General features: G+C 48.7%; 1 protein-coding gene across 10 annotated transcripts in view; it reads left to right on the plus strand.

Annotated features, from left to right (window-relative positions):
- GRIP2 (glutamate receptor interacting protein 2) overlaps window positions 1-14,276 on the plus strand; it is a 279,830-nt gene that overhangs the window by 226,601 nt on the left and 38,953 nt on the right. The window contains exon 1 of one of the 10 annotated variants that reach the window (XM_083155699.1): window positions 3,031-3,140. The exons of the other annotated variants lie outside the window; for them this stretch is intronic. Within the exon in view, the coding sequence (XP_083011825.1) occupies window positions 3,101-3,140 (40 nt within the window). The 5' untranslated portion in view covers window positions 3,031-3,100. Of the gene's footprint in view, window positions 1-3,030; window positions 3,141-14,276 lie in introns of those variants that run through there. 10 annotated transcript variants of the gene reach the window in all.

Below are 14,276 nucleotides of genomic sequence, written 5' to 3' on the forward strand. Positions count from 1 at the left end.
AAGGTAACCATGGCTGGACATTGACATGAATGCTGATGCACTAATTGGCTGCAGATTGAGGGGCAGTGGGGAACTTTTCTATATATATTTTTTTTATCTATCTAGTGTTACTTATATTATGTATAGAACTTTTCATGCAAGGAAAACTGAAGGTGCAGAAAAAAGGTGAATGACGCATGTTATGGGACCTTGTGTAATATGTGGGTTGTGGTGGCTGCTGTCTGGTGGGAAGCACGTTGGGACCTGGGGGGGGGGGGGGGGCTGCCCCACTGCTAATCTGCTTGTAACACTTCTATTAATGTTGTGCCAGTCGCTGTTTCAAAATTGTTAATTCAACTATGTTCAAGTGTTGTGACTGAGTGCAGTTGGGTTCATCGGGACAGCAGTGGGGGGGGGGGGGGGTCATGTTAGATAAGAGCCCCCACCGCAGAGTTCAGTTACATCAGACAACTGTTGTCACCGCTCATCTGTCACACATGTATGTAACACAGCAGCTGCTCGATGTGTAACAGCGCTGTCATTCTGCCACAGACTGTAACATAATCAACACTGCCGTACAACAGTACTGCCCCCCTTCTACATCATCTGTGCCACTGTAACCAGCTCTGCCACCCTTCTACATCATCTGTGCCACTGTAACTACCCCCTTCTGCATCATCTGTGCCACTGTATCCAGATCTGCCCCCCTTCTGCATCATCTGTGCCACTGTAACTACCCCCTTCTGCATCATCTGTGCCACTGTTACCAGATCTGCCCCCCTTCTGCATCATCTGTGCCACTGTATCCAGATCTGCCCCCCTTCTGCATCATCTGTGCCACTGTAACTACCCCCTTCTGCATCATCTGTGCCACTGTAACCAGCTCTGCCCCCCTTCTGCATCATCTGTGCCACTGTAACTGCCCCCTTCTGCATCATCTGTGCCACTGTAACTGCCCCCCTTCTGCATCATCTGTGCCACTGTAACTGCCCCCCTTCTGCATCATCTGTGCCACTGTAACTGCCCCCCTTCTGCATCATCTGTGCCACTGTAACTACCCCCTTCTGCATCATCTGTGCCACTGTAACTGCCCCCCTTCTGCATCATCTGTGCCACTGTAACTGCCCCCCTTCTGCATCATCTGTGCCACTGTAACCAGCGCTGCCCCCTTCTGCATCATCTGTGCAACTGTAACTGCCCCCTTCTGCATCATCTGTGCAACTGTAACTGCCCCCTTCTGCATCATCTGTGCCACTGTACCCCCTTCTGCATCATCTGTGCCACTGTAACCAGCGCTGCCCCCTTCTGCATCATCTGTGCCACTGTAACTGCCCCCTTTTGCATCATCTGTGCCACTGTAACCAGTGCTGCCCCTTCTGCATCATCTGGGCCACTGTAACCAGATCTGCCCCCCTTCTGCATCATCTGTGCCACTGTAACCAGCGCTGCCCCCTTCTGCATCATCTGGGTCACTGTAACTACCCCCTTCTGCATCATCTGGGCCACTGTAACTACCCCCTTCTGCATCATCTGGGCCACTGTAACTACCCCCTTCTGCATCATCTGGGCCACTGTAACGGTGCTGCTTCTTCTGCATCACTGTACCCATCGCTGCCCCCCCTTCTGCATCATCTGTGCCGCTGTACCCAGCACTGCACCTTCTGCATCACTGTAACCAGCGCTGCCCCTTCTGCATCATCTGTGCCACTGTAACGGTGCTTCTTCTGCATCACTACTGTAACCAGCTCTGCCCCCCTTCTGCATCATCTGTGCCGCTGTACCCAGCGCTGCCCCTTCTGCATCATCTGTGCCACTGTAACAGGTGCTGCTCCTTGTGCGCCACTGTAACCAGCGCTGCTCCGCTGTAATTGGCACTGCACAATCTACAGCAGGGGTGGCCAAACCGGTCCTCAAGATCTACCAACGGTCTGCGTTTCCCAGACCACCTAGCTGGTACACAGGTGTATTCATTACTGTCACATTACCAGACCACCTAGCTGGTGCACAGGTGTATTCATTACTGTCACATTACCAGACCACCTAGCTGGGGCACAGGTGTATTCATTACTGTCACATTACCAGACCACCTAGCTGGTTCACAGGTGTAGTCATTACTAACTGTCACATTTCCCAGATCCCCTAGCTGGTGCACAGGTGCAGTCATTACTGTCACATTCCCCAGACCCCCTAGCTGGTGCACAGGTGTAGTCATTACTGACTGTTACATTCCCCAGACCACCTAGCTAGGACACAGGTGTAGTCATTACTGACTGTTACATTCCCCAGACCACCTAGCTAGGACACAGGTGTAGTCATTACTAACTGTCACATTTCCCAGACCACCTAGCTGGTGCACAGGTGTATTCATTACTGTCACATTACCAGATCACCTAGCTGGTGCACAGGTGTAGTCATTACTAACTGTCAAATTTTCAATCCTGCTGCATCATTTCTACTATAGATCCACAGGTTTCCTGAGACACATGACCTGTTGGTAGATCTTGAGGACAGGTTTGGCCACCACTGCTGTACAGTCACCAGTGTAACCATTCTACCATTTCCTATGCAATATTGTTAACAGTACTGCACCACTGGCAACATCTGCACCATTGTATATGGTGCTGCCCTTTTCTGCGTCATTGTAACGGACACTGTAATATTTGAACCAGTGCTGCGCCATCTGCACCCTTGTAGTAACCAGCACTGTGCTATCTGCACACACTAGCCCCCCAAATATGCAGAGTCACTAGTCTCTATCCTCGCTGTGCCCCCCTCTCACTACCTCCTCCTCTGCCCTACCTGTGCCCCTCTCACTACCTCCTCCGCCCTTCCTGTGCCCCCCTCTCACTACCTCATCCTGTGCCCCTCTCTCACTACCTCCTCCTCTGCCCTACCTGTGCCCCTCTCTCCAGGCTGTGCCCCCTCTCTCTGTCTCCTCCTCTGCCCCGCCTGTGCCCCCTCTGTACCATGTCCTCCCCGCCCCTGTGCCGCTCCTCCCGTCCCCTCTCTCTCTATACTTCGCCTGGAAAAGTTTCTGCCTCCAATCAGTGCGGCTGCGCTACATGGGCAGAGCCGGCGGCTGCAGAGCACTTCCGTCTGTCCGTGCAGCGCTCCGGCAGACATGCTCTGCGGGCTCAGGAGGGAACTACACTCGGACTTCGGTGAGTGCTGGTGGGGCAGGGGCAGGGATGTTACCCTATACCAGCTGCTGTCCTATTGCTGCTGCGGGAACGGAGATTCCATAGACCATGCACTGGAACTGGGGGAGTCCAAATACCCCCCAGTGACCATGTATGAGATGCGCTGTAGAATCCGTGCAGAGCAATGTTCTGCAGATCATGTGGGGTGTAGTTGCTTAAGAATTGTGATATTGTAACAAGGTGTATGTATGTATGTATGTGTAATAGGTATATATAGATATATATTTAATATATTGAGCATCCATAGTATTTTGTGTATTATATAGTATTATATTATTACATAGCCAGTATTATAAGCCCAGTATATGGCTGTATTAGTGCATTGTGCTGTATAGGTACCACACTGCCATTACAATTCTCCAATGATGAGGAGACATAGCAGGTATTAGTATATGGCTGTGTTAGTGCATTGTGCTGTATACTGTATGTACCACACTGCCATTACAATTCTCCAATGATGAGGAGACATAGCAGGTATTAGTATATGGCTGTGTTAGTGCATTGTGGGGCAGGTAATTCTCCGATGATGATACATAGCAGTTAGTACATGGTGTGTATATAATATCCCTGTGTACCCTGGATACAAGTTATTGTCATTGCTGCAATGAAGGAGATAACTTCCCTGTATGTTATATACAAGGGTCTGTCCTGCTGCTGTAGGTGGGGTATATAGTGAGGTACACGTAGCACTTCTGTTGTATATGGTGTTTGTATAGAATACGTATAGCATACATGGTATCATTTTTTATATTTGCCTCTCCAATTTTCTATTCCGGGTATATGGGCAGTTGCACAGTCCCACGTCCTTCATTATACAATTTGTCATGTAAATTCTTAATATATGTGCTTTTTATTTTAAAAAATCCAGTATGGGTGGCTTCATAGTCCCATGTCCTGTACTGCTGTATTTGGTTGTATTGTGTGAGCTGATGGAGCGCCGTTATCCATACTGTGTATTGTGTGAGCTGATGGAGCGCCGTTATCCATACTGTGTATTGTGTGAGCTGATGGAGCGCCGTTATCCATACTGTGTATTGTGTGAGCTGATGGAGCGCCGTTATCCATACTGTGTATTGTGTGAGCTGATGGAGCGCCGTTATCCATACTGTGTATTGTGTGAGCTGATGGAGCACCGTTATCCATACTGTGTATTGTGTGAGCTGATGGAGCACCGTTACCCATACTGTGTATTGTGTGAGCTGATGGAGCGCCGTTATCCATATTGTGTATTGTGTGAGCTGATGGAGCGCCGTTATCCATACTGTGTATTGTGTGAGCTGATGGAGCGCCGTTATCCATATTGTGTATTGTGTGAGCTGATGGAGCGCCGTTATCCATACTGTGTATTGTGTGAGCTGATGGAGCGCCGTTATCCATATTGTGTATTGTGTGAGCTGATGGAGCGCCGTTATCCATACTGTGTATTGTGTGAGCTGATGGAGCGCCGTTATCCATATTGTGTATTGTGTGAGCTGATGGAGCGCCGTTATCCATACTGTGTATTGTGTGAGCTGATGGAGCGCCGTTATCCATACTGTGTATTGTGTGAGCTGATGAAGCGCCGTTATCCATACTGTATATTGGGGGTTATTCTAGTTCATTCTTTCTGACAAAATCCTTCTTAGATGGACAAAACCATGTGCACTGCGGGTGGGGCAGATGTTACTTGTGCAGAGAGAATTAGATTTGGGTGGGGTTTTACTTCAAAGTGAGATCTATATTGCAGTGTAAAATAAAGCAGTCAGTATTTTCCCTGCACAGAAACAAAATAACTCACCCAAATCTAATTCTCTCTGCACATGTTACATCTGCCCCTCTGCAGTGCACATGGTTTTGTCCATCTAAGAAGGATTTTGTCAGAAAGAATGAACTAGAATAAACCCCATTGTGTGAGCTGATGGAGCGCCTTTATCCATACTGTGTATTGTGTGAGCTGATGGAGCGCCGTTATCCATACTGTGTATTGTGTGAGCTGATGAAGTGCCGTTATCCATACTGTATATTGTGTGAGCTGATGGAGCGCCTTTATCCATACTGTGTATTGTGTGAGCTGATGGAGCGCCGTTATCCATACTGTATATTGTGTGAGCTGATGGAGCGCCGTTATCCATACTGTATAATGTGTGAGCTGATGGAGCGCCGTTATCCATACTGTGTATTGTGTGAGCTGATGGAGCGTCGTTATCCATACTGTGTATTATGTGAGCTGATGGAGTGCCGTTATCCATACTGTGTATTGTGTGAGCTGATGGAGCGCCGTTATCCATATTGTGTATTGTGTGAGCTGATGGAGCAGCGTTATCCATACTGTATATTGTGTGAGCTGATGGAGCGCCGTTATCCATACTGTATATTGTGTGAGCTGATGGGACCACCGTTATCCATACTTTGTGTATTGTGTGAGCTGATGGGACCACCGTTATCCATATTGTGTATTGTGTGAGCTGATGGAGCACCGTTATCCATATTGTGTATTGTGTGAGCTGATGGGACCACCGTTATCCATACTGTGTATTGTGTGAGCTGATGGAGCGCCATTATCAGTGTTGTGTATTGTGTGAGCTGATGGAGCGCCGTTATCAGTGTTGTGTATTGTGTGAGCTGATGGAGCGCCGTTATCAGTGTTGTGTATTGTGTGAGCTGATGGAGCGCCGTTGTCCATACTGTGTATTGTGTGAGCTGATGGAGCGCCATTATCCATACTGTGTATTGTGTGAGCTGATGGACCACTGTTATCCATACTGTGTATTGTGTGAGCTGATGGAGCACAGTTATCAATACTGTATATTGTGTGAGCTGATGGAGCACCGTTATCAATACTGTATATTGTGTGAGCTGATGGAGCGCCGTTATCCATATTGTGTATTGTGTGAGCTAATGGGACCACCGTTATTAGTGTTGTGTATTGTGTGAGCTGATGGAGCACCGTTATCCATACTGTGTATTGTGTGAGCTGATGGAGCACCGTTATCCATACTGTATAATGTGTGAGCTGATGGAGCGCCGTTATCCATACTGTGTATTGTGTGAGCTGATGGAGCGCCGTTATCCATACTGTGTATTGTGTGAGCTGATGGAGCGCCGTTATCCATACTGTATAATGTGTGAGCTGATGGAGCACCGTTATCCATACTGTGTATTGTGTGAGCTGATGGAGCGCCGTTATCCATACTGTGTATTGTGTGAGCTGATGGAGCACCGTTATCCATACTGTGTATTGTGTGAGCTGATGGAGCACCGTTATCCAAACTGTGTATTGTGTGAGCTGATGGAGCGCCGTTATCCATACTGTGTATTGTGTGAGCTGATGGGACCACCGTTATCCATACTGTGTGTATTGTGTGAGCTGATGGGACCACCGTTATCCATACTGTGTATTGTGTGAGCTGATGGAGCGCCGTTATCCATACTGTGTATTGTGTGAGCTGATGGAGCGCCGTTATCCATACTGTGTATTGTGTGTGCTGATGGACCGCCGTTATCCATACTGTGTATTGTGTGAGCTGATGGAGCACCGTTATCCATACTGTGTATTGTGTGAGCTGATGGAGCGCCGTTATCCATACTGTATAATGTGTGAGCTGATGGAGCACCGTTATCCAAACTGTGTATTGTGTGAGCTGATGGAGCGCCGTTATCCATACTGTATATTGTGTGAGCTGATGGGACCACCGTTATCCATACTGTGTGTATTGTGTGAGCTGATGGGACCACCGTTATCCATACTGTGTATTGTGTGAGCTGATGGAGCGCCGTTATCCATACTGTGTATTGTGTGAGCTGATGGAGCGCCGTTATCCATACTGTGTATTGTGTGTGCTGATGGTGCGCCGTTATCCATACTGTGTATTGTGTGAGCTGATGGAGCGCCATTATCCATATTGTGTATTGTGTGAGCTGATGGAGCAGTGTTATCCATACTGTATATTGTGTGAGCTGATGGAGCGCCGTTATCCATACTGTGTGTATTGTGTGAGCTGATGGGACCACCGTTATCCATACTGTGTATTGTGTGAGCTGATGGAGCACCGTTATCCATACTGTGTATTGTGTGAGCTGATGGAGCGCCGTTATCCATACTGTGTATTGTGTGAGCTGATGGAGCGCCGTTATCCATACTGTGTATTGTGTGAGCTGATGGAGCGCCGTTATCCATATTGTGTATTGTGTGAGCTGATGGAGCAGCGTTATCCATACTGTATATTGTGTGAGCTGATGGAGCGCCGTTATCCATACTGTGTGTATTGTGTGAGCTGATGGGACCGCCGTTATCCATACTGTGTATTGTGTGAGCTGATGGAGCACCGTTATCCATACTGTGTATTGTGTGAGCTGATGGAGCGCCGTTATCCATACTGTGTATTGTGTGAGCTGATGGAGCGCCGTTATCCATACTGTGTATTGTGTGAGCTGATGGAGCGCCGTTATCCATACTGTGTATTGTGTGAGCTGATGGAGCGCCGTTATCCATACTGTGTATTTTGTATGTTTGGAGTCAGACCTTAATGAAGGCAAAAATGAATTCTGTTAGTCCGTTACTTGGGAAAACCCTGCAGTGTATAGTAATGTCGGCATCTCATCAGACGGTGTAAAGTAGGACAGAAATGGTTTCCGGTCATACAGTACTTAGCGGACTTGTCATCCTGGCGATGCAGGAATAATTCATTCTCTCTCTCTCTCTCTCTCTCTCTCTCTCTCTCTCTCTCTCTCTCTCTCTCTCTCTCTCTCTCTCTCTCTCTCTCTCTCTCTCTCTCTCTCTCTCTCTCTCTCTCTCTCTCTCTCTCTCTCTCTCTCTCTCTCTCTCTCTCTCTCGTCATTGGGTTGACCACTGAAAATCAACATAGCTTAGGTTAAAAGGTCGACCTCAATTTTTCATGTGTTCTTTTTTTTTTGCCCTGAATGTCAACCTAGTCGGCATGGACAGCGGCTCAGTGTACTCGCTGCGCTCGCCATGCTTTTGGCACGGTGCCATCTTGTGCTCAGCACGCTATTTTATTCTCCCTCTGCACCCTAGTGGATGGTAAGGCATGATATACTGTAGGCACGTGTCAGCTAAAAAAAGAAATGTGAAAAACTCCTGTTGACCCTTTGACCTTTAACCTTCCCATTGTCGACTGAATGCTTGTCAACCTTCCAACCATGTCGACCTTAGCCATTTCAACAGTCAGTGGTCGACATAATGATGTACCCCCTCTAAGTTACAATAAAGAAAGATCTGTAGATTGTAGAGAATATAGAGTTGTTGGTACTGTACATAATACTGTATAACATGCTCAGCTCTAAGGGGAGAATTAAAGTGTTGTGTACTCCGGTGGCCACTAGATGGTGTCAGATCATTAAAGTGTTACTCTGTTCTGTGCTAACATTACTGTTATGATGTTCCATCATTTTGACAGGTTCTGGAACCTAGTAACGTAGGTCAGGGCACTGGGACCGTAGGTACGTAGCTCAGGGCACTGGGACCGTTGGTCAGGGCGCGGTGACGTAGGAACGTAGGTTGAGTGCGGTAACGTAGGTTGAGTGCGATAACGTAGGAACGTAGGTTGAGTGCGATAACGTAGGAACGTAGATCAGGGAGCGATAACGTAGAACGTAGATCAGGGAGCGATAACGTAGGAACGTAGATCAGGGAGCGATAACGTAGGAACGTAGATCAGGGAGCGATAACGTAGGAACGTAGATCAGGGAGCGATAACGTAGGAACGTAGATCAGGGAGCGATACCGTAGGAACGTAGATCAGGGAGCGATACCGTAGGAACGTAGATCAGGGAGCGATACCGTAGGAACGTAGATCAGGGAGCGATAACGTAGGAACGTAGATCAGGGAGCGATAACGTAGGAACGTAGATCAGGGAGCGATACCGTAGGAACGTAGATCAGGGAGCGATACCGTAGGAACGTAGATCAGGGAGCGATACCGTAGGAACGTAGATCAGGGAGCGATACCGTAGGAACGTAGATCAGGGAGCGATAACGTAGGAACGTAGATCAGGGAGCGATACCGTAGGAACGTAGATCAGGGAGCGATAACGTAGATCAGGGAGCGATAACGTAGGAACGTAGATCAGGGAGCGATAATGTAGGAACGTAGATCAGGGAGCGGTAACGTAGGAACGTAGATCAGGGAGCAATAACGTAGGAACGTAGATTAGGGAGCGATAACGTAGGAACGTAGATTAGGGAGCGATAACGTAGGAACGTAGATCAGGGAGCAGGAACGTAGATTAGGGAGCGATAACGTAGGAACGTAGATAGGGAGCGGTAACGTAGGAACGTAGATTAGGGAGCGATAATGTAGGAACGTAGATCATGGAGCGATAATGTAGAAACGTAGATCAGGGAGCGGTAACGTAGGAATGTAGGTTGAGTGCGGTAACGTAGGAACGTAGATTAGGGAGCGATAACGTAGGAACGTAGGTTGGGTGCTGGAACGTAGATCATGGAGCGATAATGTAGGAACGTAGATCAGGGAGCGATAATGTAGGAACGTAGATCAGGGAGCGATAATGTAGGAACGTAGATCAGAGAAGCGATTAACGTAGGAACGTAGGTCGGGGGTGCGGTAACGTAGAAACGTAGTTCAGGGAGCGGTAACGTAGGAACGCAGTCGAGGCGCGGTAACGTAGGAACGTAGATCATGGAGCGGTAACGTAGGAACGCAAGTCGAGGCGCGGTAACGTAGGAACGTAGATCATGGAGCGGTAACGTAGGAACGCAGGTCGGGGCGCAGTAACGTACCGTATATGAATACCTTAATGTGTGTTAATCAGAATGCTTAAATATTCAGGGCCAGATGCATTGAGCTTCAAAAAAGCCAATCAGCTGCTAACGGTCATGTTACAGACCGGGTTTAGAAAATGGCAGTTAGGAGCTGACTGGCTGTTCGTTTATCACTCTCCACGTTGGCCTTCTTAAAGCCCTCTAAACTTATATGCACCTTCCCGGGGTTATCCATGATGGATGGATGTATATAGCAACGGCCACAGCTGAAAATAGCCCAATCATTTCACGTCTTCTGAAACGCTGCCAGTAACGTGTGGGGGGATATATACTGTATATACTCAGATCAGTCGCTACATATATACACTGGGTAGCTCGCACTGTTATACAATGTTATGTATTCACATTCCTGGCCTGTGTAAGTGTGTCTGGGGACGGACTCACCCACCCCAACCTAAGCTCTGCGTATATATTCTCAGTGTATGTTTGTAGGATCCCAGAATGCCAGGCCAGTGCCCGCCACCCCTCCGCCTGCATTCCACGCGCCTACAGCTGCCGGGTGCTTTCATTCACCTCCTCAGTGCTTACTGTGTGCATTGTTCTAGCTTGCTGGTCAGTGCCACCCTCACTGACCAGCAGATACCCCTCTTCCTGGGAAACCTGTTAACCATCACCATCCCATAGGAATATGTCTGTAATGAAAGGACGTTTGTGTCCCTACAGGTATACATACAGAATGTCAGTAAATATGCTTGCTGACGGTCAGTTTTTTTATACTTACATCAATAGATGTTTGGTGCCGGGGATGGAAGCCCGGGCTTCCCCTCTCTGTAGGAGTCGGTCCGATGGAGACCGGCTAGCACAATAATGCTTTAACTTCACTGTATGGGTCCTGGGTGCAGGACATGTTTTCCAGATCTTTCTAGAATGTAAGGTGGAAGCCCAACTGGAGTTGAAATAATGAGCGACTAATTAGGCTGCATGCGGTCAGTCGCCTGAGATGTTCCCAGCATGGTACATACGGGAGAACACTGTTTTGTATACTGTGCATAAGGGGGCTTGTCATAGCCCAGCAAGGGTCATACAGATGTACAGTATTTTAACACAACAGTTTTTATTTGAATGTAATATAACAAATGTGAGAGACGTTGGGATTTTATTTCCTATATATTGTGACATTACGGGTCATTATGATGAATAAAAATGTGCGCTCTGCAACGTTCACACCTATTTTGACAAATTCACTTGACACTCAAAGGGTTAATGCTTCATTCTTTACTAGGGGTGATTGGTAATTCCGCCATGTCCGTGTAAAGGCTCCGTCAGAGGCTGCCGTATTTCAGATCCTTTCTTCCTTAAAAAAATAAATTATACATATTATTATATTACCAACATGGCAGAAACCTTTTAAAACTTGCATTTCACAGCAACATCATTAGTGTTTTTGTTAATGAACAGCCTGCATCTGTTGCTATCCCTCAGCCCCCCCCCCCACCCCGATTACCTCTTATATGAGGGGACCCATGTGGCTGGTGCAGGTTCTATTAATGACTGGATTCAGTGTAAACATCACAGTGTAGTGGGAGCACTGCAGGTAGTAGAAGGAAGGATGCAGGTTACACGTTCTTCTTTCACATACTTCGGAAGTGATCCGTGGTCCTACAAGGAGGCCAGTCTCATACATATACCATGTTCATCCAGTAGGAAGATAGTTGAACTCTCCTTCCTCCCCCTCCCGGGGTGGCGGAATGCGCTGTGGAGGCCCTCCTCCCCCTCCCGGGGTGGCGGAATGCGCTGTGGAGGCCCTCCTCCCCCTCCCGGGGTGGAGGAATGCGCTGTGGAGGCCAGTCTCCTCCCAAGGTGGCAGAATGCGCTGTTCTCACAAAGGGCGGGATGTACTAAAGGGAAAACGGGGGTTTTACCGCATTTTCCTATGTACCATCACCCGTCCGCCCCGTTTTCGCTTAGCAGGGCCCGCGCGCCCCCCCCCCCTCCCGTCCTCCTGATCTCCTCCTCCCCCGGCAGGTGTCACAGCCGGCAGGACATCAGGCTTCAGGGGGGAGGAGGAGACGCAGGGGGACGCTGGCAGCAGCCGGGAGGTGACGGAGACCCCGGCAAACCACATCAAAGGTATCGCGGGGGTCTCCGTCACCGCAACCCGATGCTAGCCGCATATGTTAGTACATATGCGGCGGCTGGCATGCGAAGGGCGGCGATGTATATTAATACATCCCACCATTAGGGCAGAAGAGGTAATTACTTTGAATAGCCACATATAATCCTATTTTTGGGGACCACATGGGCCCCCATGCCACTGTCATAGTAACATCTGTATGATATCCCAACATTCAACATACCGACATGTTCAAAATGATGGCATGATTAATGTCAAGAAGTCAACGTGTTTTATTTGGGGTTTTTTTTGTCGACATGGGTAGACACCATAAAGTGTGCTGAATCCCTTCGGCGCGTGGCATGTTTCTGGCACGGTGCCTCCCTGTTCTCTGCACACTAATATAATCTAACTCTATGCCCATTTAAATAGTGAATTAAGAACACGTCTGCTTCACCGAAAAAAAATCATGAAAAACTCATGTTTTTTGACATGTCGACAATTTAAATGCTACATTTTGACCATGTCCGCATAATGTTGGCATTTTGAACGTGTTGGTATTTTGACACTTTGCCAATGGTTGTTGGTCTTTTGATGGTCGGTGTTTGACTGTTGGTACACTGACTGTGGCCCCTCTCCTCTACCATCTCTTATATATTTAGCCAGATCTGTCACTCATCCCCTGTGTAGGTAACGTTCCCGCCCCCGGGATACACAAACCCAGCCCCCCCTAGGGAAAAGACCAGTGTTCTATGTGTAGAACATTTTCATGTGTATAACGTTCCATCCCCTTGACATCACCTCCCCCCCGCCCAGCCAGGGCTACAGTACACGCCCACCATCCACCATTACTCCACAGCCACCATCTACCATTACTCCCGCACCCCCCCTCTGCCATCACCCCCCCCCCCCCCGCGACACCCCCCCCCTCCCGAGATTCGCAGCCCCCCACGACCCCCCCCCCTCCCGCGATTCATGCCCCCTCCCACAAATCACGGACCCCCATGCTACCCCCCCTGTGCCCCCCTCCCTAGATTCACGGCACCCCCCCCCCCCGTGCCCCTCCCGCCATTACGGACCTCCACAACCCCCCCCCCCCCCCCCTCCCACAATTCACTGACCCCGACAACCTCCCTCCCGCAATTTGCGGACGCCTCTTCCCGCGATTCAAGAGCCCCCTCGCACGATTTGCGCCCCCTCCCGCTAATCGCCGAACCCCGTACACCCCCCTCCCGCAATTTGCAGCCCCCCCTGACCCCCTTCCGGCAATTCCACCCCCCAGCGGACCAACTCAAGTTGCAATACATACAATTCTAACCATATTTCTCACAATACAAATGTTCACAAATTAAGGGGGTGCAGCCCCTTACGTAGGGTGCGATGAATCACCTAGTACCTCAATATTGTGCTCTGCATGTACAACACTCTGACACCTATAATGTTCTGTATTGGTCAGTTGTGAGGCCTCTCTCCTGCTGGATATTGTGCTGCTCAGACCAGCGGCGTCCCTGGGTGATCCAGGCTGCGGCCAGTACGATCTGTCTGCTGGAAATGACATCTGATTGCAGAGCAAAACCTCAGATCACCAAAAGGGTTAAGGCTTAACGGGCAATTATATGAGCGCTGATTGATGCCAAATGCTTGTTTTGCTCCTGTACATTACCCCTACTAGAACCCATACACCGGGGACCTTAGCCCGGTCTCCTGCTCTCTTTCCGTGATTCCTTCCCCTGGCTCAGGTCTCTCTAATTGGACTCAGCCAGGATGACTGCACTCACATCCCAATAACTGTCCAGCTTGTTACACTTGATCTGATAGGCTAGCCCCAGAAAACCAGGTAGATTCTGGGTGTGATCCTCCTGTAGTGGCTGCTGTGGACTGTACTCCCTCTATACCACAGTCTGTCCAAGTCCCTGATCCTCAATCCCCAAATACTTTCCTCTCAGCCACAGTCATTTGCTGGCAAAAGAACAATCGTTTCATCTCTGCTTCTATCTAAGTCCTGACTGACAGCTCTGCCAGGCTGCCAATAGGAGGATATAAGAAAACATGCACCTGTTCCTAGTTAGTACATAGTAAATTCCCAATCAAACATTGGTTATCTGGCTAAGAAAGCCTTCATTTCCTTCAGCACCCCTTACTTGGTGTTTACTTAGTGAACCACTCCACATTGCCCCACGTGCCATAAATGCACCTCTTGGAACTAAGCCGAGGGACTGTAAATGTGTTTGTAGTAGTCATTCTAGCCCCCTGCACCTTACCC

This window comes from Crinia signifera, chromosome 8 (genome assembly GCF_055691185.1).
Source record: "Crinia signifera chromosome 8, ASM5569118v1, whole genome shotgun sequence".
Taxonomy (NCBI): domain Eukaryota; kingdom Metazoa; phylum Chordata; class Amphibia; order Anura; family Myobatrachidae; genus Crinia; species Crinia signifera.